Source organism: Theropithecus gelada, chromosome 10, assembly GCF_003255815.1.
Source record: "Theropithecus gelada isolate Dixy chromosome 10, Tgel_1.0, whole genome shotgun sequence".
NCBI classification, from domain to species: domain Eukaryota; kingdom Metazoa; phylum Chordata; class Mammalia; order Primates; family Cercopithecidae; genus Theropithecus; species Theropithecus gelada.
Genome location: NC_037678.1, coordinates 96,657,623 through 96,680,673, shown reverse-complemented (window position 1 = coordinate 96,680,673; position 23,051 = coordinate 96,657,623). Strand labels below are relative to the sequence as shown.

The 23,051-nt window shown below is 54.2% G+C and overlaps 1 protein-coding gene across 1 annotated transcript in view; it reads left to right on the top strand.

Annotated features, from left to right (window-relative positions):
- Positions 1-23,051, top strand: part of NINL (ninein like) — an 82,177-nt gene that overhangs the window by 38,352 nt on the left and 20,774 nt on the right. The window contains exons 9-17 of the mRNA XM_025400150.1: positions 563-699; positions 2,099-2,239; positions 7,344-7,518; positions 8,883-8,993; positions 9,541-9,621; positions 15,895-16,027; positions 17,714-17,820; positions 18,746-19,029; positions 20,851-21,897. Coding sequence (XP_025255935.1) covers positions 563-699; positions 2,099-2,239; positions 7,344-7,518; positions 8,883-8,993; positions 9,541-9,621; positions 15,895-16,027; positions 17,714-17,820; positions 18,746-19,029; positions 20,851-21,897 — 2,216 coding nt within the window. The remainder of the gene's footprint in view (positions 1-562; positions 700-2,098; positions 2,240-7,343; positions 7,519-8,882; positions 8,994-9,540; positions 9,622-15,894; positions 16,028-17,713; positions 17,821-18,745; positions 19,030-20,850; positions 21,898-23,051) is intronic.

Sequence of the window (23,051 nt, the reverse complement as noted above, 5' to 3'; positions counted from 1 at the left end):
CAGCTGTTCTGTGCTTTGAAGTTTGTGAGGTGTATTCTTCACACTTCTGAGGGGAAGAACAGTCCGCTCTGGAAAGCTTTTTGGCTCTAAGCCTGAGGGCTGCTGTGGGGACCCTCTCCATCTCTCTAAACTCTTCCTGGTGGCATGAGCTGCAGGGCAGGCCTCATCGCAGGGAATCCCAAGGCTCACATCCTTAAAACAGATTATTTCAGAGGGAAAAGGGTCTTGTGCTCTGGCCTCACAGCAGTCCCCATGAAGGGCCTGCAGGGGACTTGCCCCTGCCTGTGTCTGACACTTTGTCCAGGAAGAGGGATTCTGTCTAGCCTGGGCCTATGCACCCCTGAGGCAGAGGCAGGAGGACCAGGCCATTGACAGCCCACCAGAGTTGCAATGGATGGAGGAGGAGTACCCCTCAAGACGCAGAGACCTTGGCAGACAGGAGGGGCGGGTGCTGCCTGGGACAGTCATGCTGGGCTAGGCCCTGGACCAGGGAGGGAACAGAGAGGTGTCTGCTTGGGGAAGTCCCTCAGCCTCTCCTGCTTACCAGGCTTGCTGCTTCCAGAGCCTGGACTTCAGTGTGGACGAGAAGGTGAACCTTCTGGAGCTGACCTGGGCCCTTGACAACGAGCTCATGACAGTGGACAGTGCCGTCCAGCAGGCAGCCCTGGCCTGCTACCACCAGGAACTGAGCTACCAGCAGTAAGAGGCCGCAGGGGAGTGGGGAACGTGGCAGTGTGGCTGGCCAGGTGGGCCTGGAGGGGTGTCTGGGACACACAGGATACCAGTTGGCTCTTGTCCACACCACATGGTCAGTCCTGGGGCAGGGCTCTGCACACCATCTGTCCCGTGCTCTCTGGTCCCTGAAGCCGGTGCTCGCAGAGGGATAGGAGTAGAATCTAGCCACGGAGCATGGACAGGTGAATGGCAGCCGCTCATTCATGTGTGTGGGCTGGGTGGGGTCTGAGGACCTGGGCTGTCTGAGTCCACACAATTTAAGGCTTGCTGGCTTCCCTCCCACTTGTTGAGGCTTGGGATCTGTATGTTGGGGGCCCCCACTGAGCCCTTTTTATTGAGGTTTCTAAAGGACAGACCTGAGGCCCCGCCTCATCCTGCTGGTGCAGGCGCTCACCAGCGCCCGATGGGGTCCTGCCGCTGCCTCTAGCGCCAGGGGGCTCCCAGACTGGGCTGTCAACAGGAGGAAGAAAAGGTGCTTTTCAAACGTGGTCACAAAGTACCCCGTGAGGGGCCGAGAACCCATTCCCTTTTAATTGTGTCTGTTTGCTGTGGCTGACCATTCAGGCCATCCGTCTGCTAAGCAGATTTGCAAAAAGATTGTTGTGTTTTTGTCAATGTTCTGAAGCTGCAGAAAAGATTGACAGAAACCACAATCTCAATCCTAAAGACTCCATCTGTCCACATGCTGACAGCGGAGCCTCTGGCCTCAGGCAGCTCTGCAGATAGAACCAGAGAAAGGCTTGACCAGGTCCCTCCCTTGGCCTTGGGACAGGAAGGGAGAAAAGCTCCTTCGGCGGGGAAATAGTCACTGGAATAGCAGGTGCCACCAGTGATGTACACAGTGCCTCAGCCAGGTCAGGGTGGCCACAGAGCTGAGACCACACACACCCACTGTGTTGTGCTCTGGTGACTCACTGTGTGCTCACTAGGGTGCTGGGATGCCCATGCAGGGCTAACAGGTGGCCAGCCTCCTCCCCGCCATGTGCCCGTTACTGAATTAGGCACTTGTGATCCACACCCAGCTGCCGATGAGAGGGCTCACAGACCAACTACCACACACCCTGGGGCTGCCTAAGCGACGTGGCATGCTGTGGAACTCCAGGCTCAGTCTTCCTGGATTAGAAACCACCAAGAAACTTTCCTTGCCAAGTCATGTGGCCCCTCTCTCTCAGTGTACACATCTGGAAAATGGGCATAGCAGTTGTAGAAACTGCCTCAGGAGCAGGCTGGTGGAGCAGCGCCCGCTGTACAGCTGGTGTGCTGGTTTCTATCGCTGATGCGGATACGGGGCCCAGAGCTGCCTGGCACGGTGGGTCAGGCCAGCAGTGGGGTCCCATCTGACCCTGTCTCCTTCCTGTGGCAGAGGGCAGGTGGAGCAGCTGGTGAGGGAGCGTGACAAGGCAAGGCAGGACCTGGAGAGGGCCGAGAAGAGGAACCTGGAGTTCGTGAAAGAGATGGATGACTGCCACTCTGCCCTGGAACAGCTCACCGAGAAGAAAATCAAGTGGGTTCTGGGCCCAGGATTCTTACCTGGGCCTCCCCAACCCCTTTGAGGGCAGGTAGTAGACACAGGGCTGCCAGGGGCCAGAGCTGCGAGTGTGGCTGAGTGGAGACCCCTCTATTTCACCTGAGCCAGGGGGAATCCCGGAGGCAAAACCTTGAGAAAGTGGAGCCCTGCTCTTCCGGGGGTTGGTGCAGTGCCTGGCCCTGGCTGCGTCCCCGTGGGCTGAGGAGGTCCTGCCTCCTGCCCTTGCTTTGCTGGTCTCTTTCTCACACAAGCCAAGCCTTTCTGCCCCTAGCTGCATGCCTGTGATGCAAGAAGCAGGTGGCTGTGTTGCAAGGGCTGGCAATGGCTTCCTTTTGGCCCAGTAGGTAGAAGGAGCACAGAGAAGGAACCCAACTCCAGGTATCACAGCTGTAGTGACCCCAGTGTGGGGACGGTTGTGTGGAACAGTGGCTGGATAGACCAGAGAAAAGGATTTCTGATTTGTTTTTATTTTTGTTTTTGTTTTTGAGATGGAATCTCCCTCTGTAGCCCAGGCTGGAGTGCAGTGGCGCGATCTTGGCTCACTGCAACCTCCGCCTCCCAGGTTCGAGCAATTCTGCCTCAGCCTCCCAAGTAGCTGGGATTACAGGTGCCCGCCACCACACCTGGCTAATTTTTGTATTTTTAGTAGAAATGGGGTTTCACCATGTTGGCTAGGCTGACCAACTCCTGACTTCAAGTGATCCGTCCCCATCGGCCTCCCAAAGTGCTGGAATTACAGGTGTGAGCCACCACGCCTGGCCTTAGATTTCTGATTTGTGTAAGGATACAACCACCGCACTGCTTCATGAACAGCACATCTGAGGAAATCCCACCCAAGAGGGCGCCCCAGGCTCAGGCAGGGAGAGGGGCTTCTCTGTGTTATTGGTGGGGCACATGTCTGCCAGGGCTCAGCTGCTGTTCACCTGAAGTTTGCGCATGCCTTGGGGGTCCTCCAGGGGTAGCTCAGGACAGGCTTTCCTGGCTCTGAGTCACAGCTCTTGGGCAGGGGCAGCAAGACATGGCTGGCCTCCCTGCCATTCTCCCTTGTCAGTGGGTCCTCTGGTGGCTCGGGAGGTCTGCCCAAGGCCACAGTCCTGGCCCTGTTGTCCCCACGCCCTTGGGTTCTTGGTCTGCAGGTCGGCCCACCCCCTGCATTGCACAACACAGACACAGCACTCACTGCCATGGCCCTGGTGGCGGTGGCTCAGCTGAGCATGGCTCGCAGAGAAGAGCTACGCACGGTGGAGCCATGTGGTGTGGCACCCTCCAGGGATGCGGGCAGTTTGCCTAGGGTGCTGCAGGGTCCCCAGGGTGAGTGAGCCTGCAGATGGGAACCCGGCCGCTGGCCACATCACATGTTGGAATTGTGCCAGCTGTACCGTGGGCTGAAGCCTGAAGCTGCTTCTCCTTCACCAAAGAAACCCTGAGCAACAAGGTCCATGGCCTCTGGGGAAGTGATTTTGGTTGGTAAGACGGCTGTGGTGTGTCTCCTGTGTGCACCAGGGGTTGTCTCACTTAACGGCCATTGGGACCAAATAGGCCATTTATTCCCATTGTTCAGCCAAACAAATGGAGTCCTAGAGCAGCTCAGTAACCGGCCCAGTCCTGCAGCAGTGAGCATGGGTGTGTGAAGCTGACACCCAGGTCTCCCTTCTCCTGGCCTTACACTGTTTCTGGGACAGCCGAAGGCCACTGGTCAGCTTTCTGGGGAGCAAGAATCTCAGGTGGGAGAAGCTTGAGGGCAGAGCCCAGCCACTCTCCTTCAGGCCTCCCAGAGCCAGGCACAGTCCGGGGCCAGCTCTAAGACCAGTGGACCCCCCATCTCCATAACCCATATCCTCAGGGTTTCCACGGATCTGTTCTGGACAGAAGGGCGTCCCTGCTGCACCTCCTGCAGCCGCCACCTCCATGTGGTTCAGTCCATAGGGGCGGCTGGGACAGGGCGGGGCCTCACCCCACCTCTGTTCGCCTGCACCTCCCAAGTCCTCTTTCCTTCCAGTGCTGGCTGGGGACGGCCGTACACAGCAGGTCCAGATCTACATGTGCCTCTACATGGTGTGAGGAGTTAGTGTGAGTGCGTAGGGCCTGTGGAGTGCAAGGGCATGTGGGGTGCAATGAGGGTGCTGTGAGCATGCATGGGGCCTCAGGTATGTGGGGTGCAGCGGTGGTGCATTGCGAGTGCGTGGGGCCCATGGGGTGCACTGGGGGTGCTGTGAGTGTGCGTGGGGCCCATGGGGTGCACTGGGGGTGTTGTGAGTGTATGTGGGGCCCGTATGCTGCCATGTGGGTGCTTTGAGCGTGCTTAGGGCCTGTGGGGTGCAGTGGGGGTACTGTGAGTGTCTGGGGCTAGAGGGGTGCAGTGAAGAGTACTGTGTGCATGTGTGGAGCCTGTGGGGTGCAGTGGGGGTGCTGAGTGTATGTGGGAACTGTGTGGTGCCATGTGGGTGCTGTGAGTGTGCGTGGGGCCTGTGGGGTGCAGTGGGGGTGCTGTGTGTGTGGGGTGCAGTGGGGGGTGCTGTGTGAGTGCATGGGTCCTCTGCGGCCTGTGGGCCCCCTGGAGTGTACTTTCTTGGTGCCACTGGCTCCTGTGGCTGTGGTGGTGGTGAGAAGCCCCTATAGGACAGTGGTCATTTTCAGGGAAACTAAAAGTTAAGTCTCCTTTCACCAAACATGAGGAGGTGTCTGGTGAGGCCAAAAACTGGGTACAGGGACAGGTACAGGCAGTGGTTGGGGCCCTTGCCCTCCACGTGGAAGAGCTGGGCCAGGCCTCAAGGCCCGAGTTCCCTGCCTTGAGCGTGGAAGGCATTTCATTAGGAAGCAGTATATCCCTGCTCCTGTGGGCAGGAAGAGTCTCTGTGGTCTCCGTCAGCTGAGCTATTCTGGGTCAGCCTTGCAGCGTCATCGTTCCCAACTGGCTGAGAAATTCCTAGAGGAGGGACCAAAAGATGCCCCCAACCCCCAGGGGAGGTGACCTTGGCTTTGTTGCTTAAGACGTTCTCATAGCTCCCTGCCTTCCAGGGCGCACATGAATCCAGTTTGGATCTCCACAGAGGAGACAATTGCTAACATTTAGGAGCTGAAAGTATGTCATGGAGACCCACGGGGAGCTCTAGGAACTCATTTCCTTTCCCTGGACGCCCCCTCCTTTCTCCTGACGGCTGTTGTAAGCTTGGTTCGTCTGTCTCTCACTTTCACCCTGAGTGTCGGGATCCAGCTATCCCTGTTGGTGCCACAGGGATCTTGGTGCTGCCTCTCAGGACCTGAGGGGCTGGGCTCTGACCTCCAGCAAGCTCTGTCTCCTGAGCACAGCCTCATCCCAGCCTGGGGGTTAGCAGAGCTCCTAGACAAGGGTGCTCCTTGTGAGACACTTGTGTTCAAAGCTAGAAGTAAGTTGACTTTCATACTCAGTTTGAGTAACTGAAAACTGATTTGCTTCTGTCCACACATGTATAGCTTGATTCTCTCCCAACCATTTGGAAAGACTTGTGTGAATTGTCTTTCCCAGGGTTAGAGGATTGGAAACACTAAGGCAGCACCTCTGTCCTTGAACCTGGTGAAGGGATGCATTAGAGGTGCTAAGCTGCAGCCTCAGAACCCACGTGGCCCTGAGAGCTTGGGTTTTGTCCTATGAGCAATGGGAGTTATGAGTAGGTTTCTGTAAGTAGCTTTTATTATTGCATTAGGTTTTCCTTATTATAAACGTAATGAGTGATATATGTTTATTGCACACATTTTAGAAAATACAATTAAAGGAAAAATAAACCCAGAAATCTCACTTTCCAGGGGGTATCACTGTTTACATTTTCTATATGTCTTTCACCTTTTTTTCTATGCACATAATTCTTAAAAAATGATACCATGTTGTGGCCGGGCGCGTTGGCTCACGCCGGTAATTCCAGCACTTTGGGAGGCCGAGGCGGGCAGATCATGAGGTCAGGAGATCGAGACCATCCTGGCTAACATGGGGAAACCCCATCTCTACCAAAAAATACAAAAATTTAGCCGGGCGTGGTGGCCGGCGCCTGTAGTCCCAGCTACTCGGGAGGCTGAGGCAGGAGAATGGCGTAAACCCGGGTGGTGGAGCTTACAGTGAGCGGCAATTGCGCCACTGCACTCCAGCCTGGGCGACAGAGTGAGACTCCGTCTCAAAAAAAAAAAAAAAAAATGATATCATGTTGTATATGCTTTTCTGATGGCCACAGAGCATCTCACATGGGTCTTTGTGTGGATCTGCTGTAATTTATTTGACCATTTCCCCATTTTTGTATATTTCAAAAGTTTTTAAAGAGTAGGCTGATGTAGCTTTAACACTACCCCAAAAGATTTGTGGCGTATTGTATTAATCAGATTATTGTACTTCCTTCATACTCTTCCCTTTAGAGTGTTGTTTCTTTAAAGTTCTGAGCCAAGATTAAAATCCCGGGCTCTGGGGCCCAGGTGTCTCGGACTTGGTTATGGGCATCACCAGGCTTCTGCAGAATCGGAGCCTCACTGGTCTTCAGTCTGGGTAGACGTGGTCTGAGAATTCCTGTGAAGCTGCTGTTTCAGAGATGAGACTGAGCGTTGAACACTGTTTTTCCTGCTAATGGAAGTGGTTATTGCAAAAGATGAATGTAGCATCTGAGAAAAAAGTACCCCCCACCTCTTCCTCGGATTGCTTTGGGAATTCACTGCCCATGGGTTTCATGCTGCCTCCCTCTTTGGGAGGGAGGCGATTTTCATGTGCATTTGGTATCAAAAGTCTTTAAAGGGCTGTTGCCTGCCATGCACACCGGGTGGAGGGGCCACCTTGGGACTCAGCCCAGGGACCTGTGCTCCTCACTGTGAGGGGGCAGCTGGTGGCATTTGCCATGTGACCCACCAGATCCCCTTGTCTGGGGTCACCTCCACCAGCCCATGAGGGAGGAGCACCAACCCTCAGATTTGCCTCCCAGCATGGGCAGCTCAGCCAAGGCAGGACGGTCCTGCACGTGCTGAGGACAGGGGCATTTCTGAGAGGGAGGAGGCTAGGAAGGTGATGACGTGGGCCTGGGTGGCCCTGAGATGACATGTCTGACGTGTGATGTGTGACATGTTACAGGCACCTGGAGCAGGGGTACCGGGAAAGGCTGAGCCTCCTGCGGTCTGAGGTGGAGGCAGAGCGAGAGATGTTCTGGGAGCAGGCCCACAGGCAGAGGGCCGCGCTAGAGTGGGACGTGGGGCGCCTGCAGGCTGAGGAGGCTGGCCTCCGGGAGAAGCTGACCCTGGCCCTGAAGGTAGGGGCATCCCCAGGGTATCCAAGAATCTGGGGGGAGCCTGAGCGTTCCCCATACCCACGTCATCCTGGCGGAGGATCCAGATCATACCTGCCAGTGCCCTCAAGCTTATGTTTCAGGGCAGGGCCTGAGGGAGCACCTGCCGCAGTGAGGAGGTGTCCCACACGCTGCAGAGCAGAAGGGGTCCTGGCTTGCCAGCAGGACGTTGCCCCTCCTTCCCCGCCACTCCCACTCTCTGCCCTGGGCCAGGTGGACCTGAGGTCAGGGAAGGCCAGCACCTGCAGCCAGCAGTGCTTCAACCCCACAGGAACACCTGTGGGGGCAGCAAAGCGACCAGAACCTAAAGCCCAGCCTGCCTGAGGCTGAGTTTGTGGCCTGGAGCTGATAGGGTTTGATGGGCTTTGGTGAGTGTCTCACACCTGTCGCCGGACGTTGACTCCAGTGAGGCATTGCAGTGGAACAGAGGTGCTGGCCCTTCCTGTGCTGGTTCCTGCTCTGCTCCCACCTGTGTCCTCCTCTCCTAACTCCCCACACCTGCCCCACCTCCCAGAAGGAGGGACTGAGCAGCCTGAGCCCCCAAACAGCCTTGCTCTCCACCCTTCTCACCACAGTCCCCCACTGTCTGCAGATGCTGCCTCCTCCCCCAGTGATGGCCGTCTGAGCTGTCCTGGTGCAATATCAGATCGATGGTTTAGGTATGGCTCTGAAAGGATGCCTTTTCTGTAATACTTTTGCAATGCTTTTGTATTCCCCACCCTTTCTTTTTTTTTTTTTTTTTTTTTTTTTTTTTGAGATGGAGTCTCGCTCTGTCGCGCAGGCTAGAGTGCAGTGGCACGATCTCCACTCACTGCAAGCTCCGCCTCCCAGGTTCACACCATTCTCCTGCCTCAGCCTCCTGAGTAGCAGGGACTACAGGCTCCCGCCACCATGCCTGGCTAATTTTTTGTATTTTTAGTAGAGTCGGGGTTTCACCATGTTAGCCAGGATGGTCTTGATTTCCTGACCTTGTGATCTGCCCGCCTCAGCCTCCCAAAGTGCTGGGATTACAGGCGTGAGCCACTGTACCCAGCTCCTCACCCTTTCTTGTATGACTCATGGCCTTTCTGAGCACAGAGTAAGGGAGGGGACAAGAGAAGTGAAGACGATGGGGTAGCCACAGTCTGGGTGGGCTCTGGGGTCTGTCCTGGGAGGCTGGGGGCCATCCCCGGCACAGCCGCCTGCACAGCACCAGCTGCCTCGCGAGCGGTGGGTGGGGGTTCTTTCCTGATGCCCAGTGTTGTGGGGAGCAAGCCTCTCACCTACATCCTGCACACATCCCCTCCGTCCTGCAGGAGCCTGACGAGCCACTGGCCTGTGTCTCCTAGGAAAACAGTCGCCTACAGAAGGAGATTGTGGAAGTGGCAGAAAAGCTTTCAGATTCAGAGAGGCTGGCCCTGAAGCTGCAGAAGGACCTGGAGTTTGTGCTGAAGGACAAGGCGCGTCCCTTTGCTGACAGTGCGCCTCCAGAGGGAAGGGCCTGCTGGGCAGAGTGGGGGTGGCGGGGGTGGCGGGGGAGAGATGCAGCAGGTAACGGAATTCGGTATTCTCCTAAAATTTTGCATGAAGAGAAAGCCAGCGTGAGGCCTTCCCTCTGCTTCCTCTGCGTGACGATGTGGGGGGCTGTCTGCCCACGCAGCACAACTGCTCACTAGCAACAGCTTCAGTGGTGGGGGGCATGGAGGGAGAGCAGGGCCCTCCCTGGCTGTCACCTCAGGAGGAGGACGGGGAGAGGGGCTGCCCAGGGCCAGGGTCTGGGCTCCAGGGATGAGTGTGGCCACCTTAGCTAAATCTGGAAAATCCTTCTGCTTTGTGACCTTCTAGACGGGGGAGTAGGGAGAAGGAGGGGGGATGGCGGCTGTACCTGGAGATGCAGCACCTGGTGTTGGCGGAAGCTGGGCAGGTTCTTGGAGTCCAGGGGCTGGAGAAGCAGGTCCCCCCTCTGTCTGAGGCCCACCTGTGACTTCCTGCGTGTCTGACTTTCAGCTGGAGCCACAGAGTACAGAGCTCCTGGCCCAGGAGGAGCGGTTCGCAGCAGTCCTGAAGGAATACGAGCTCAAGTGCCGGGTATGTGCCCCGCTCTGTCTGCCTTATAGTCTCATGTCCAGGCTCTGGGTCTCCACATGCAGGTGGTTCACAGGAACGCAGGAGTGTCTGCTCCAGGGAGAGCCACTGCTTGCGGCCGTTCTCGACCATGGCCTTGCCACACTCCTAGACTTAGGGTTCCCTGGTTCTCATTGCCACCTATCCTGAAGGCCACCTCTGTGTGTCCAGGCACCATGCAGGGCATTGTCGTCTTCTGTTGTTCATCTTTAGCTTTCCTGGGCCAAACCTGCCACGCGTGTCCGTTTGTCAGTTGGAGACACAGGAGTGCAGGGCGCAGTGGACGCGGTGAATGAATCTTAAACCCAGGAGGACCCGCGTACACCCTTAATGTTCTCAAGGACCCCAAAGAGCTTTTGTTGAAGTAGGTTATGTGGATTAAATTTAATATTTACCATGGTAAAAATTAAAGTGGAAATTTTTTAAATTTATTAATTTATTTAAGAATAATAATGTAATAATAGGTTAGCATAAATAGCCTATTTTGGGGAACATAGCTGTTTTCCAAAAGAAAGACAAACTAGCCAGGCATGTGCTGTGGTGTTGCATTCTTGCCAGCCTCCTCACTGGCCAGCCCAACAGAGGACGGGATGCTCAAACCTGCTGCTGCGTCAGTCCCTCGTGATATCACATGACACAGAGCATCTGGAACTGCCATGTGCCCCGAAAGAGAATGAGCGCAAGGAGGCCGGAAGCAGTGGCTCACAAGGTCAGGAGTTCAAGACCAGCCTGGCCAAGATGGTGAAACCCCATCTCTACTAAAAATACAAAAATTAGCTAGGTGTGGTGGTGCATGCCTGTAGTCCCAGCTACTCAGGAGGCTGAGGCAGGAGAATTACTTGAACCCAAGAGGCGGAGATTGCAGTGAGCCAAGATCGCGCCACTGCACTCCAGCCTGGGCGACAGAGCAACTCCTTCCCCCCACAAAAAAAGAGAATGAGCGCAAAGAAGTCACTTCACACCTCAACGTGCCACACATTCATCTGCCCCGCCGGGCCACGTGTGGGCTGCTGGGAGGCCTGGACGTCCACCCTCACAGCCTGTGTTTCTGGTTCTGTCGGACACAGAGTGACTGATTGTTCAGGTTCAGAGCCTGCAGTTGGACCACCACCCTCCTTGGCACATTTTGAATGCAAGCTGCCAGGTTCTGGGGCATTCCAAAGCCCCCATTTCTTTCCCTCCCTGCTCACCTGAGCATGCAGAGACCGTGGAATGTTTTAAAGCTCAGGTGTTTCCCTAGATCTGCAAGAATGGTTCTGTGAGGAAAGCCTGGTTCCAGTGCCTTGAAGGCCACCTCGCAGATGAGCCGATGGCTGGCCCAGCCAGCTCCACGTGGGTCTCACCCCACAGGACCTATCCTCTTGAAGAAAATTTTGTGTAGAAGAAAACAAACTAGAGTTGAGTTGGGTTGATCATTAACAATACAGAAAAGTTACTTTATCTCTAGTCATTCACCACATGGTTCTTTCATAGGCAACTCCTTGTTAGGTTTTAATTTACCAAAAGTTAATTTATGCAAAACTTTCACAGAAACATTTTTTTCACTGTCAAAACCCCAGTCGTTGACCCAGCTGCCCCTCTTACATCCTGGCATACAGAGGGTTAGGTCCAAACGAGTTGTAACAGTAGGCACTGAACCCAGCCAAGCGCTCAGCATCAGGAATGGCTGGGCGTGTTATGACTGTTGTTCTAACAGAACCCTGTATAGGCTTGAAAATAACATGGAAGCGGATGATTTTAGGCATGGAATTCTCTCCAGGCGGCATTGCCAGGTGAACAGAGATAAGTCACCTGCATCCACAAATAACAGCCATTTAAGACCCTGTATAATCCGCTCCCCCCACCCAGCAAAAATGAGAAAAATATCTGAAGGTATCAGTAGAGCTTGCTTACTGTTCACTCATTCATTTCTCCTGCAAGTTAGCTTTCATGATAATTTTAATAAAAATTTTCAAGTTGGGCAACCATAGTTTATAACTATATGAACAGGTGATGATCTGAAACTGACTTAATTTTACCCGGTGGATAATCTGTAGTTACCTTGGGTGGTGATGCCACAGCACAACTGGTTTTAGTTACAGCTCATTCTTTCCATGTGTGAATCTTAAGGCCACATCACCCCATGCCAAAAATCTGTGATTGTTTCTGGGGATACTGTGATGGTCATTGTTAAGTGAGCAATCGATGTGAAATTTGAAATTTGAGCAGGTATTATGGAGAAAATATGTCTGTGAAGCTGGTAAGTCATGGGCTGCCCTATAGTCAGAGAACCAGATAAAGCATTGTTGTTCGATTTTAAGGGTCTGTTCTCGATTCACTGTGAATGATCTCCCTCCCATGTAAAGTGACCCTGACTTTGTCCTGCCACACGTTGCTTTGCAACCCCAGAGGATCGAGGTGAGCCCGAGCTTGCGTTCTCAGTGGCTGTGCTTCCCCCTTCCTGTCTGTGGTTTGCCTCCATCTGGGCACCCTGCCATCATTCCCTGCACGTCTCATTCTCCTTTTGAGAATCCTGTGTGTGGTGAGCGGCGTCACCTTCCCTCTGCCTCAAGTGGTGTGTGTGGGGTGGGTGGGGCCTGCCGTGCGGATGGGGTCTAGACAGTGCGCTGCTAGGACTGCAGCTGCATGTGGGCTGCCGGCTTCCTCCTCTTGTAGCTGCTGGAGCAGACTCAGAACCTAGAGATAACCTGCCATTAATAGGTTCCTTTAGTGCCCTGGATTTTTCAAATGTAAAACTCTTCTTTCTTTAATGTGATTCTGTTACTTAAAGACATGCTATTCTTTTCATCTGGGGTTCTTTCAATTTTATTTTTTGAAACAGCAGAGATATTTTATATTTAAATGCTAACCTATTTATTCAGCTATTTCCCCTTTCCTTTTTTTGGATATTTTTTGTCTGTTTCAAACTAACATTTAGAACATTTAAAAACTTTTTATATGAAAACAATTTCAAACTTTCTTTTTTTTTTTTTTTTTTTTTTTTTTGAGACGGAGTCTCGCTCTGTCGCCCAGGCTGGAGTACAGTGGCCGGATCTCAGCTCACTGCAAGCTCCGCCTCCCGGGTTTATGCCATTCTCCTGCCTCAGCCTCCCGAGTAGCTGGGACTACAGGCGCCCGCCACCTCGCCCGGCTAGTTTTTTGTATTTTTTAGTAGAGACGGGGTTTCACCGTGTTAGCCAGGATGGTCTCGATCTCCTGACCTCGTGATCCGCCCGTCTCGGCCTCCCAAAGTGCTGGGATTACAGGCTTGAGCCACCGCGCCCGGCCAATTTCAAACTTTCATAGTTACAAACAAAACTAGTGCACAGAACACCTGTCTGTGTACCTTTTACCCACATGCACCTGTTCACACTTCACCCCGTTGGCTCTGCCTTCGCATACCTGCTCACTGGCTTGTTGGTGTGGGTGTGAACAGGTAGACATCGTTATTTCTGAACCACAGCCTCAAGTAATCCAAAGGAAACATCAGCAAACCCCAACATGAGACCATTTCTATGAAAAATGGGCAGGAAGAACAGTGTTCTTCAAAATTATCAATGTCATAAAAGACAAAGAAAGGCTGTGGGAATGTTTCAGAGTCAAGGACGTTAAAGGAACAGGACAACTGAAGGCAGCACCTGGCCCTGGACAAAACACTGGAGAATCCACTGAGAAAAGGAGAAAACACTGTGATCTTCACGACATCCAAGTTTTATTTACTATACCTTCTAAAGCCTAGTTGATAATAGATTTTTACAATAATAATGTTTGATTTAATAAAAAGACCCATTGATCAAAAGACACAAATGGGAGTAAATGTTTGTGAATTATGTATTTATCTGATAAAAGACTTGGATCCAGAATATATGAAAACTCTCTCCAAATATGAATACATTACCTAATAAGAAAAAAGTGTATAAGTACCCGTAAAGATACTAAACATCATGATTTAGCATCCGAGGGTCAGATACGCACATCCTGACCCTTCACGGCCCAGTGCTTGTGTGCACTTCCTAAGAAACGCTTCCTCTGCCGGGTGCGGTGGCTTACGCCTGTAATCCCAGCACTTTGGGAGGCTGAGGCGGGTGGATCACGAGGTCAGGAGATCGAGACCAGCCTGGCTAACATGGTGAAACCCCGTCTCTACTAAAAATACAAAAACTAGCCGGGCGTGGTGGTGGGCGCCTGTAGTCCCAGCTACTCGGGAGGCTGAGGCAGGAGAATGGCTTGAACCTGGGAGACGGAGCTTGCAGTGAGCCAAGATCATGCCACTGTACTCCAGCCTGGGCGACAGAGCAGGACTCCATCTCAGAAAAAAAAAAAAAAAAAAAAAAAAAAAAATGCTTCCTCCTGTTCTGCTGGCAGTGCTGTGCAGCTTCCTGCTGCTACAGATGATCATGCAGAGTTCAAGGATTTGCAGGTTGCTTATTAAGCCTTTGGTAGGCTTCAAATTGACACAGGCTTTAAACCACAGAAATTTGTAAAAGCCACAAGTGAGGGCTTTTATTTCCTGGAGAGTAAGTTTTCCAACACCCGACTGAATATTTTCTCCATGACTGAGGCATGCTTGCTAGCTTCATGAACTGCCATCGAAGCAACATATTACCTGCTGGCCGCGTTCCGCTTCCCTCAGTGCGTCCACCCAGGGCCAGGTGGTTTCTTTAATGTCCTTTACTCTGACTCATTTCCTTTCTTTGTCTTTATGACATTGATATTTTTTAAGAATGTTGTCCTCCTCGCTTTTTCATAGCAACGTTCTCGTTTTGTGCGTTTCTGATGTTTCCTGTTCACAGCCCTGAGGCTGTGCGTCTTCGACTGGCACAGCACGTGGGTGGTGATGTGCCCCGCTCGCTGGTGTTGCTTCTGATCTCTCAACCTAGGTGTCACCTGGTTTCTCTGCTCTGTAATCACCATTTTTTCTGCAACTATTAATAATACACAGTCAGCGGAGAGACACTCTAAGACCGTGCAAATATCCTGCCTTCATCAGAATTTTCCCTGGATTTAGCATCACGCTGCCACGGTGTCCTAGCCTTCCCGTCGCCCACGCGGCCTCCACTTGCTCCAGTGTCTGCTTAACAACATCATCCTTTCTTTCTGACATGTTCTTCTCTGCTTTGCGGCATATGATCTGAAGCAAATGGTTTCTTCTTTGGTGGTTAAAGCTGCAGAACCCTTTGCAAATTCAGCAGCCACTGAGGAAGGAATCCTACCCTTACCCAGGGCACTGCCTGACATGCAACATGCACACTGCAGCACCACTGTGGCTCCAACAAAGACTGTAGCTTCTGGTGGTGACAGTACTCTGCATTTTCTTTTCTCTTTTTTTTGAGACAGAGTCTCGCTCTGTCACCAGGCTAGAGTGCAGTGGCACGATCTCGGCTCACTGCAACCTATGCCTCCCGGGTTAAAGCAATTCTCCTGCCTCAGCCTCCCGAGTAGCTGGGACTACAGGCACCCGCCACCACACCTGGCTAATTTTTGTATTTTTTGTAGAGATCGGGGTTTCACCATGTTGGCCAGGATGGTCTCGATCTCTTGACCTCGTGATCTGCTGACCTCAGCCTCCCAAAGTGCTGGGATTATAGATGTGAGCCACCATGCCCAGCCGTACTCTGCATTTTCTACATTTCTCCCCAGTAGCCGCCTTGCTTTTTTCTTTGGGTACCTCCCATATATCCAGTGATAGAAAGTGATGTAAGGGCCGGGCATGGTGGCTTACGCCTGTAATCCCAGCACTTTGGGAGGCTGAGGCGGGCATATCGCTTGAGACCAGGAGTTTGAGACCAACCTGACCAACATGGTGAAACCCTATCTCTACTAAAAACACAAAAATAAATAAATTAATTAACCAGGCATAGTGGCGCACACCTGTAATCCCAGCTACTTGGGAGGCTGAGGCAGGAGAATCACTTGAACCTGGTAGGAGGAGGCTGAAGTGAGCTGAGATTGCACCAGTGCACTCCAGCCTGAGGAACAGAGCAAGATTCTGTCTCTAAATAAATAAAGTAAAAATAGAAGTTTTTAAAAGTGATGTAGGGCAGAGAAAGTCAAGAAAGGACCTTTGTTTTGGCTTGTCTCACCATGTCGTTAGCAACTTAAAATCCAGATGGTTTCCTGCTGGAAGCTGGGAAGCAACAGGCTGTCACCTCACAGTGCACCTCACCTGCAGGGGACCCTCCTGGAGGCCAGCTCAGCCATCTCACTGGGCTGAATAGCTGCAGCTGCTAGAGGAGGTGTCTGGCTCTGTCCCCGCAGGACCTGCAGGACCGCAACGATGAGCTGCAAGCTGAGCTGGAAGGCCTGTGGGCGCGGCTGCCCAAGAACCAGCACAGCCCCTCATGGAGCCCGGGTGGGTGCAGACGGCAGCTCTCTGGACTTGGCCCAGCAGGTAGGAGCGCGTCCCTGGAAGGGGGTGACCCAAGGCCTGCTGTTGACACCAACGCCCAGAGCCAGGAAAGGAGAGTGGAGATGATGAAGATGATGATGTTGCTGTGACCTGAAGGGAGGTGGTCTGCTCTGCAGGTTCTTTCCAGGGAGGATCCAGTGATGCCACAGGGTGACCTTGCAACACGGAAGGTCACCTAGAGAGGGAGGAGGAACGGAGGCTGAGGTTGGGCAGCCCCAGGTCTGGTCCAAGCTCTTCCCACATCTGAGAGCTGTTTCAGTGACACGGTATTTGCTGAGACTGAAGAGCTAAATCCCGGTGAATGTGCTGGGACCTCCCAGTACTCAGGCCTATTCAGACGGAGGCTGTCAGGCTTGCCCTTGCTGCTTCTGTGTGATGTGGTAGCTGGCGCCACCCCCCCAAGTCTGAGCGAGGCAGGGAGGCACCAGGCACCAAGGGGAGCGGCCCCACCTGACCGAGTGCCCCTGTGCTCCCAGCCAATGGGATTGGGACAAACTCCACGGACCCAGAGGCCCCAGAACCCACATCGAAGTGTCTCTGGCTCCTCTGCAGAGAGAATGGGGGTCCAGGTGCTGCAGCCGCCCTTGAGGTCTGCAGTGCTCCTTTTGGAGGATGGGGTGGCCTCTGCCCACCCAATAGCAGCATTCAGTGCACGTGGCTCCGTGTCCACTGCTATGACAGGAGCCCATGGGGACCCAGCAGTCCCAGCTGCTTCCCTCGCTCCCCCGTCATGGCAACCTCAGCCCCTCAGAGAAGATTTTGCTGCCATCTGTAACCCTGGGAGAACTTCAGAGTTCTCCTTTTGCCCTGAAACTGTTTACTCAATAAAATTTAAAAAATGGGCAATATGGGAACCACCTAGGGGAGCCTAGTGGGGGCTATTGTGCATGTGAGACCGACCTCCTGGGACCCCTAAGGCACCCCCTCCCTTGCTGGCTCCTGGATTGGAGTCAGGCTCCCAAGGCGCAGCCCCGACAGCTGGCAGACTCTCAGGAAGCTGCAGGGAGGAGCAAGACCCTGCCGGCCACCCATCCCGGAAACATATATCCAGGATTGCCTGCACCCAGGGTGGTGACTGTGGGTCCGTAGCCCCATTGATGTCCCACCTGGACACCGCTGGCCATCACACCTCCCTGCCCATCAGCCTCAGAGTGCTAATTCCAGCAGGGGTTAGTGTGCCAGACTTGCCTCTCAGAACCTGGCATCATTTTTGTGTGATTAAATAACATAGGGCCACCAAGAAAAGGTTATCTAAATAGATAGATAATCTCTGTGCACAGCGCTCTGGTCATCTGCACATCATCTAAAGCTCTGCACCACCGGGGATCTGCTGTGCCATAGCCCACTCCATCCTTCCATTTCCTCCGTGACCCTGACATCTTCAGCAAACAGGATTTAGGGTGCAGTAAATGTACCACAGCGCAGCGTATTTTAGAGACTGAAGGGGCTCCTGTGAATGATGTGGGGAGCTACCTATTCTCATCTCTGTTGTGGTAAATAACAGAATGCTGCGTACTGAGGAGTGCTGACTTTCAGGACACAGTGTCATCCTCACGGCTAGCACCGCCTGCCCCTCATGGATGCTGCCCAAATATCAGATTGGAAGGTTTAGAAGGGGCCCCCGTGGCATCCTCAGTGTGACAAATGGAAGTGTCCTCTTGTTTGCAGGCATTTCATTCCTGGGTAATTCTGTTCCAGTGAGTATAGAAACGGAGCTGATGATGGAGCAGGTGAAGGAGCATTACCAAGACCTCAGGACCCAGCTGGAGACCAAGGTGAGCGTGGGGCTGTGGGGCTGTGGGGCCCTTGGGAGCAGCTGCTGTGTGTCGGGCAGCTTTACTTGGCCACACTGACATTTCCACGTGTGTCTGCCCCGGAATCCTTTGTCTCATTGTGAGCCCCTGTCAGGAGGTAAGTTTGTAGGGAAATGCAAATAAAACTGACATGCTGCCCGAACCCTCTTTGGAAGGACACAGGACATAGGATAACTGATGGGAAGGGAATGGTGTGATGCTCTGGAGTGTCACGAGGGGACACTTGAGGCAGCGCCGTGGCCAGCCCTCCTTGCCGGTCTGCGGGTGGGAGTCAGTTACTGGCTGTGCTGCCAGCCTGAGCGACCTGGCATTTGCCCCCTAGGTAGCTCAGTGGCTTTGAGGCCAGGGCCATCCTGGATGAAGCTGTCAGGATGAACTTAGCCCTGTTCTGTTCCTAGACTGTGGTGGCTTTTGAGGGACAGTGTCCACGACTTGTCATGTGTCCAGTTCCTCTGTCTGAGTGGCAGCTAGGTGGAGCTGCCTGCGGCCATGCCCTGGGGATTCCTGAAGGATTAACTGGAAGCTCCGATGAGCCCTGCCCACCCATGGTTGGATGGTATTCCTTCCACTGAGGGTCTCCACACTGTTCAGAGTCACCCTCTGCGTCCCTTGCAGTGCTCGGCCGGATACCCTAGTGAGCCCTGAGCTTCCTGTCCCTGCCTGCCGCCCTGCCTCAGGGGGAATAGGTGACTCGCACCTCACTAGGCCCTGGGGAGCACCACCAGCATTCATGTCACTGTCCCCTTCAGCACACCCTGGCACCTCAGCGGGCCAGGATGCCGGTCTTTGCACATTGTGCCAGGCGGCTTCGTGTTTCTGTGTTGTGTCAGCAGCCAGATCATTTTTAGGGCCTCCTGGTCCATGGGGCTCCTGTTTCTTGTTTTAGGTAAATCACTACGAAAGGGAAATTGCGGCACTGAAAAGGAACTTTGAGAAGGAGAGGAAGGACATGGAGCAGGCTCGCAGGCGTGAGGTCAGCGTGCTGGAGGGTCAGAAGGCTGACCTGGAGGAGCTCCACAAGAAGTCTCAGGAGGTCATCTGGGGCCTGCAGGAGCAGCTGCAGGACACAGCCCACGACCCCGAGCCTGAGCGGATGGGCCTGGCGCCCTGCTGCACCCAGGCACTGTGTGGCCTGGCCCTGCGGCATCAGAGCCACCTGCGGCAGATCAGGTCCGGCTGGCTTCTTTCGAGATTTCAAGTCTGGGGTTTCTTGCCAAGAACCAAAAGTTGAAATTAGACTTAGGAAACAACTCAGAATTGCTGTGCCTCCTGACTGGGTGGTTTTCCTCTGGGCAGATGGGTGAGTGCCAAAAGAACCGGTCCTGGCACAAGGATTCTGGCTCTAAATTTAAAATATACATTGGAGCATGGGCTGTGAAGCCGTTCACTGTGTAGAAACAGCCCAGTGCTCTATACCCTCTGCCTCAGCCGTGCCTGGCAGGAGCATCACCTCCCTTGCTCAGAGCTGCCCACTTCTCCAGGGCCAGGCAGGGTAGCATGTGGGGAAATGGGAAAAGGCCTGAAGCCCTGAACAATGGGAAAGATGGCCAGCTGGGGTTAGTGAGAGTCCCAAAAAGGCTCGGGTGTGCAAGCGAGAGAGAAGGCTTACAGAAAGCCTGCACTGGTGTTTTGTGTGTTCTGGTGTGGGCTACATGTGAAGTGACCGCGTCTGTTCTTGTTGGGGGCATGTGAGGTAGGAGAAGAAGTGCCTGGTCATCTCACACAGGCTGCTGCTCAGCTGGCACCCACTGTCCTGTGGAGAGCACTGGCCCCGGCTTAAAAGAGGATGGGCCCTCCCACCACACTGACCGGGCCACCCCCAGCCTGACAGATAGAAAGTCATCTTTCCGGCCGGACACAGGGGCTCACACCTGTAATCCTAGCACTTTGGGAGGCCAAAGCGGGTAAATCGCTTGAGCTCAGGAGTTTGAGACCAGCCTGGCCAACATGGTGAAACCCTGTCTCTACTAAAAACACAAAAAATTAGCTGAGCATGGTAGCAGGCGCCTGTAATCTCAGCTACTCGGGAGGCTGAAGCAGGAGAATCACTTGAATTTGGGAGGCAGAGGTTGCAGTGAGCTGAGATCTCGCCATTGCACTCCAGCCTGGGCCACAAAGTGAGACTCTTGTCTCAAAAAAAAAAAAAAAAAGTCATCTTTCCATCCTGTGCCTCCCCAGGCTTTCAGCTATTTCCCCTTAAAGCCAAGAGCGTGTGGTAAGAGACTGGGTCAGAGTCCCTGCTGACCCCAATGGGGACAGAGGGGCAGGCACGAGCAGCCCCCCTCCTCTCAGCATCCAGGCCATTGTGCACCTGGCCCCCAGGCCTAGCTGTCTCTGGCAGCCTGCTCCTGGGGAGCTGCTGTCCCCACTCTGCAGGACTCCCAATCTGCCAATGCTTGGAGGTAGAGCCCCTTCTGACTACTTCCTTGCTCCCCTGCCCTGGCCAGGCATGGACACATACCCCTCCTGGTGCTGTAGTCTTGCAGGCCCTCACTTCACTTCCACTGGACTCTCCTGCGGGCCGCCAGAGGTCCCAAGGTCCAGCAGCTTTGGGGATTTAGGGGACAGTTTTGGCTCTGGGTCTCCAGCGCGATCCTGTAGAACCCACTGCAGTGTGGGCCATGTCCTATGTTTGCCCTGTCCAGTTGGGAGCTTGTGAGGGCTTAGAACGCGACCTGCATGGCCGAGGGGCTGCAACCGGGTCCTGCTTGGTGGCGGCCATCTTCCATATGAACACTCCACATGGAAAGGGTTCGTGCTTGGGCTTCCGCCTGCAGAACCTCGCCCCGTGGGGCAGATCCTCTTGTGGACTCTTAAGTAGGGCCCAGGGTATAGGTTGAACCTGGGGCTGAGGGAGGCGAGGAGGGATAAAGAAAGCCAGCCACAGAGGGAAGAGGTCGCAGCCATTGAAACAGCTGGGCAGACTTTTCAAACCCGAGAGAGGGGCTGGGGGAGGCAGGGCTGTGGTGTGTGAGGATTCTATTTCTGCAGGAGAGAGGCCCAGGCGGAGCTGAGCGGAGAGCTGTTGGGGCTGAGAGCCCTGCCCGCTCGCAGAGACCTGACCTTGGAGCTGGAGGAGCCGCTGCAGGGACCCCTGCCACGCGGGAGCCGGAGGTCGGAGCAGCTGAACTTAGAGAGTGCACTGAACTTGGAGTGTGCGAGCGAGAAGGGCGCCCAGATGTGCGCATCGTTGGCCCTCGAGGAGGAGTTGGAGCTTGCCGGTGGGAAACGAGTGGACGGGCTCTCCCGGGAAGCAGAGATGCTGGGGGCCCTGCCAAAAGAAGGGCTGGTGGCAGGAAGTGGCCAAGAGGGGGCACGTGGCCTCCTGCCACTGAGCCCGGGCTATGCGGAGCGGCCACTGGCCTGGCTGACCCCAGGCGATGGCGGAGAGTCAGAGGAGGCGGCAGGAGCCGGGTCTCGCTGCAGGCAAGCCCAGGACACAGAAGCCACGAAGAGCCCGGCCCCCGCCCCCGCCCCTGCCCCGGCATCCCACGGGCCTTCAGAGAGGTGGTCACATGTACAGCCCTGTGGGGTGGATGGGGGGACTGTCCCAGAGGAGCCAGAGCTTTTCGGTGTGCCCGTGGGGCTGGAGCAGCCTGGACCCCGGGAGCTGCCTCTGCTGGGAACAGAGGGGGACGCCTCGCAAACCCAGCCACGGATGTGGGAGTCACCCCTGAGCCCGGCCGCTTCGTGCAGGGGACAGGCTGAGAAGCCACAGGCCATTCAGGAAGAGCGAGCGCGAAGCTGGAGCAGGGGCACCCAGGGGCAGGCCTCGGAAGAGCAGGCCCGGGCCGAGGGCGCCCTGGAGTCTGCGTGCCAGGAGCACGGCGTGGAGGTCGCCAGGAGAGGGTCCTTGCCATCCCACCTCCAGCTCTCGGACCCACGGGCTTCCAGGCAGGAGCAGCTTGCCGCCCCGGAAGAGGGAGAGACCAAAACAGCGCTGGAGAGAGAGAAGGATGACATGGAAACCAAACTTCTACATCTGGAAGACGTTGTCCGGGCTCTGGAGAAACATGTAGATTTGAGAGAGAATGACAGGTTTGGCTTCTACTTGTTCTTAAAACTAAGAACTTAAAACCAAAAAAGCAGAACTAACCCACTGACCCCTGTTGCTAATGGTGCTGCATGGCCCTTTCTGCCGACAAGCTCGCAGCCCCTGATGGGGGCTGTGTAGCCCTTCAGCCTGAGTACGAGTTGTGAGCCCAGCCCGGTTCCGGAATCCCACGGTCATCTGGTGCTCTACGATTGGGCAGAGAGAGGGCAGGACGGCCTTTTGGGGCAGCTCTGACTGCCCTGGTGTCCCGCCTTTGGTGTTAGGAAGTTCCTGCTGCTTTTTTTTTTTTTTTTAAAACAGTGGAGTCTTGCATTGTTGGTGGTGCTGGAGTGCAGTGGCTCAATCTCGGCTCACTGCAACCTCCGCTTCCTGGGTTCAAGATATTTCTGTGCTTCAGCCTCCCAAGTAGCTGGGATTACAGGCGCCTGCCACCAAGCCTGGCCTATTTTTGTGCTTGTAGTAGAGAGGGGCTTTCACCATGTTAGTTAGCCAGGCTGGCCTCAAAGGTGATCAGCCCGCCTTGGCCTCACAAAGTGCTGGGATTACAGGCGTGAGCCACTGTGCACAGCCCTCGCTTCCAAAGCTTTTTCATTGTTCCCAGCAGAAGCTGTATGCCCATTAAACAATAACTTTTTGCTAGTATTTTGTTGAGGATTTTAGCGTCAATTTTTGCATCATAAGGGATTGGTCTGCAGTTTTCTTTTTTGGTCTGTAGTGTCCTTGCCTGGCTTTGGTATCAAGTAATGCCTCATAGAATGAGTTTGGAAGTGTTCCCTTCTGCTCAGTTCTTGGAAGAGTTTGAGAAGAGGTGGTAGAAGTTCTTCTCTAAGTGGTAGAATTCACCAGTGAAGCCATCAGCTCCTGGGCTTCGTTATGAGGTTTTCTTGTTTTTTGTATTTTTTAGACAGAGCCTCACTTTGTGGCCCAGGCTGGAGTGCAGTGGTGCTATCTCAGCTCACTGCAACCTCTGCCTCCCGGGTTCAAGCGATTCTCCTGCCTCAGCCTCCTGAGTAGCTGGGATTATAGGCGTGCACCACCAGGAATCAGGAATTTAAAACCTCGTAACAGCTGGGGCGTGGTGGTTCACGCCTATAATCCCAGCACTTTGGGAGGCTGAGGTGGGTGGATCACCTGAGGT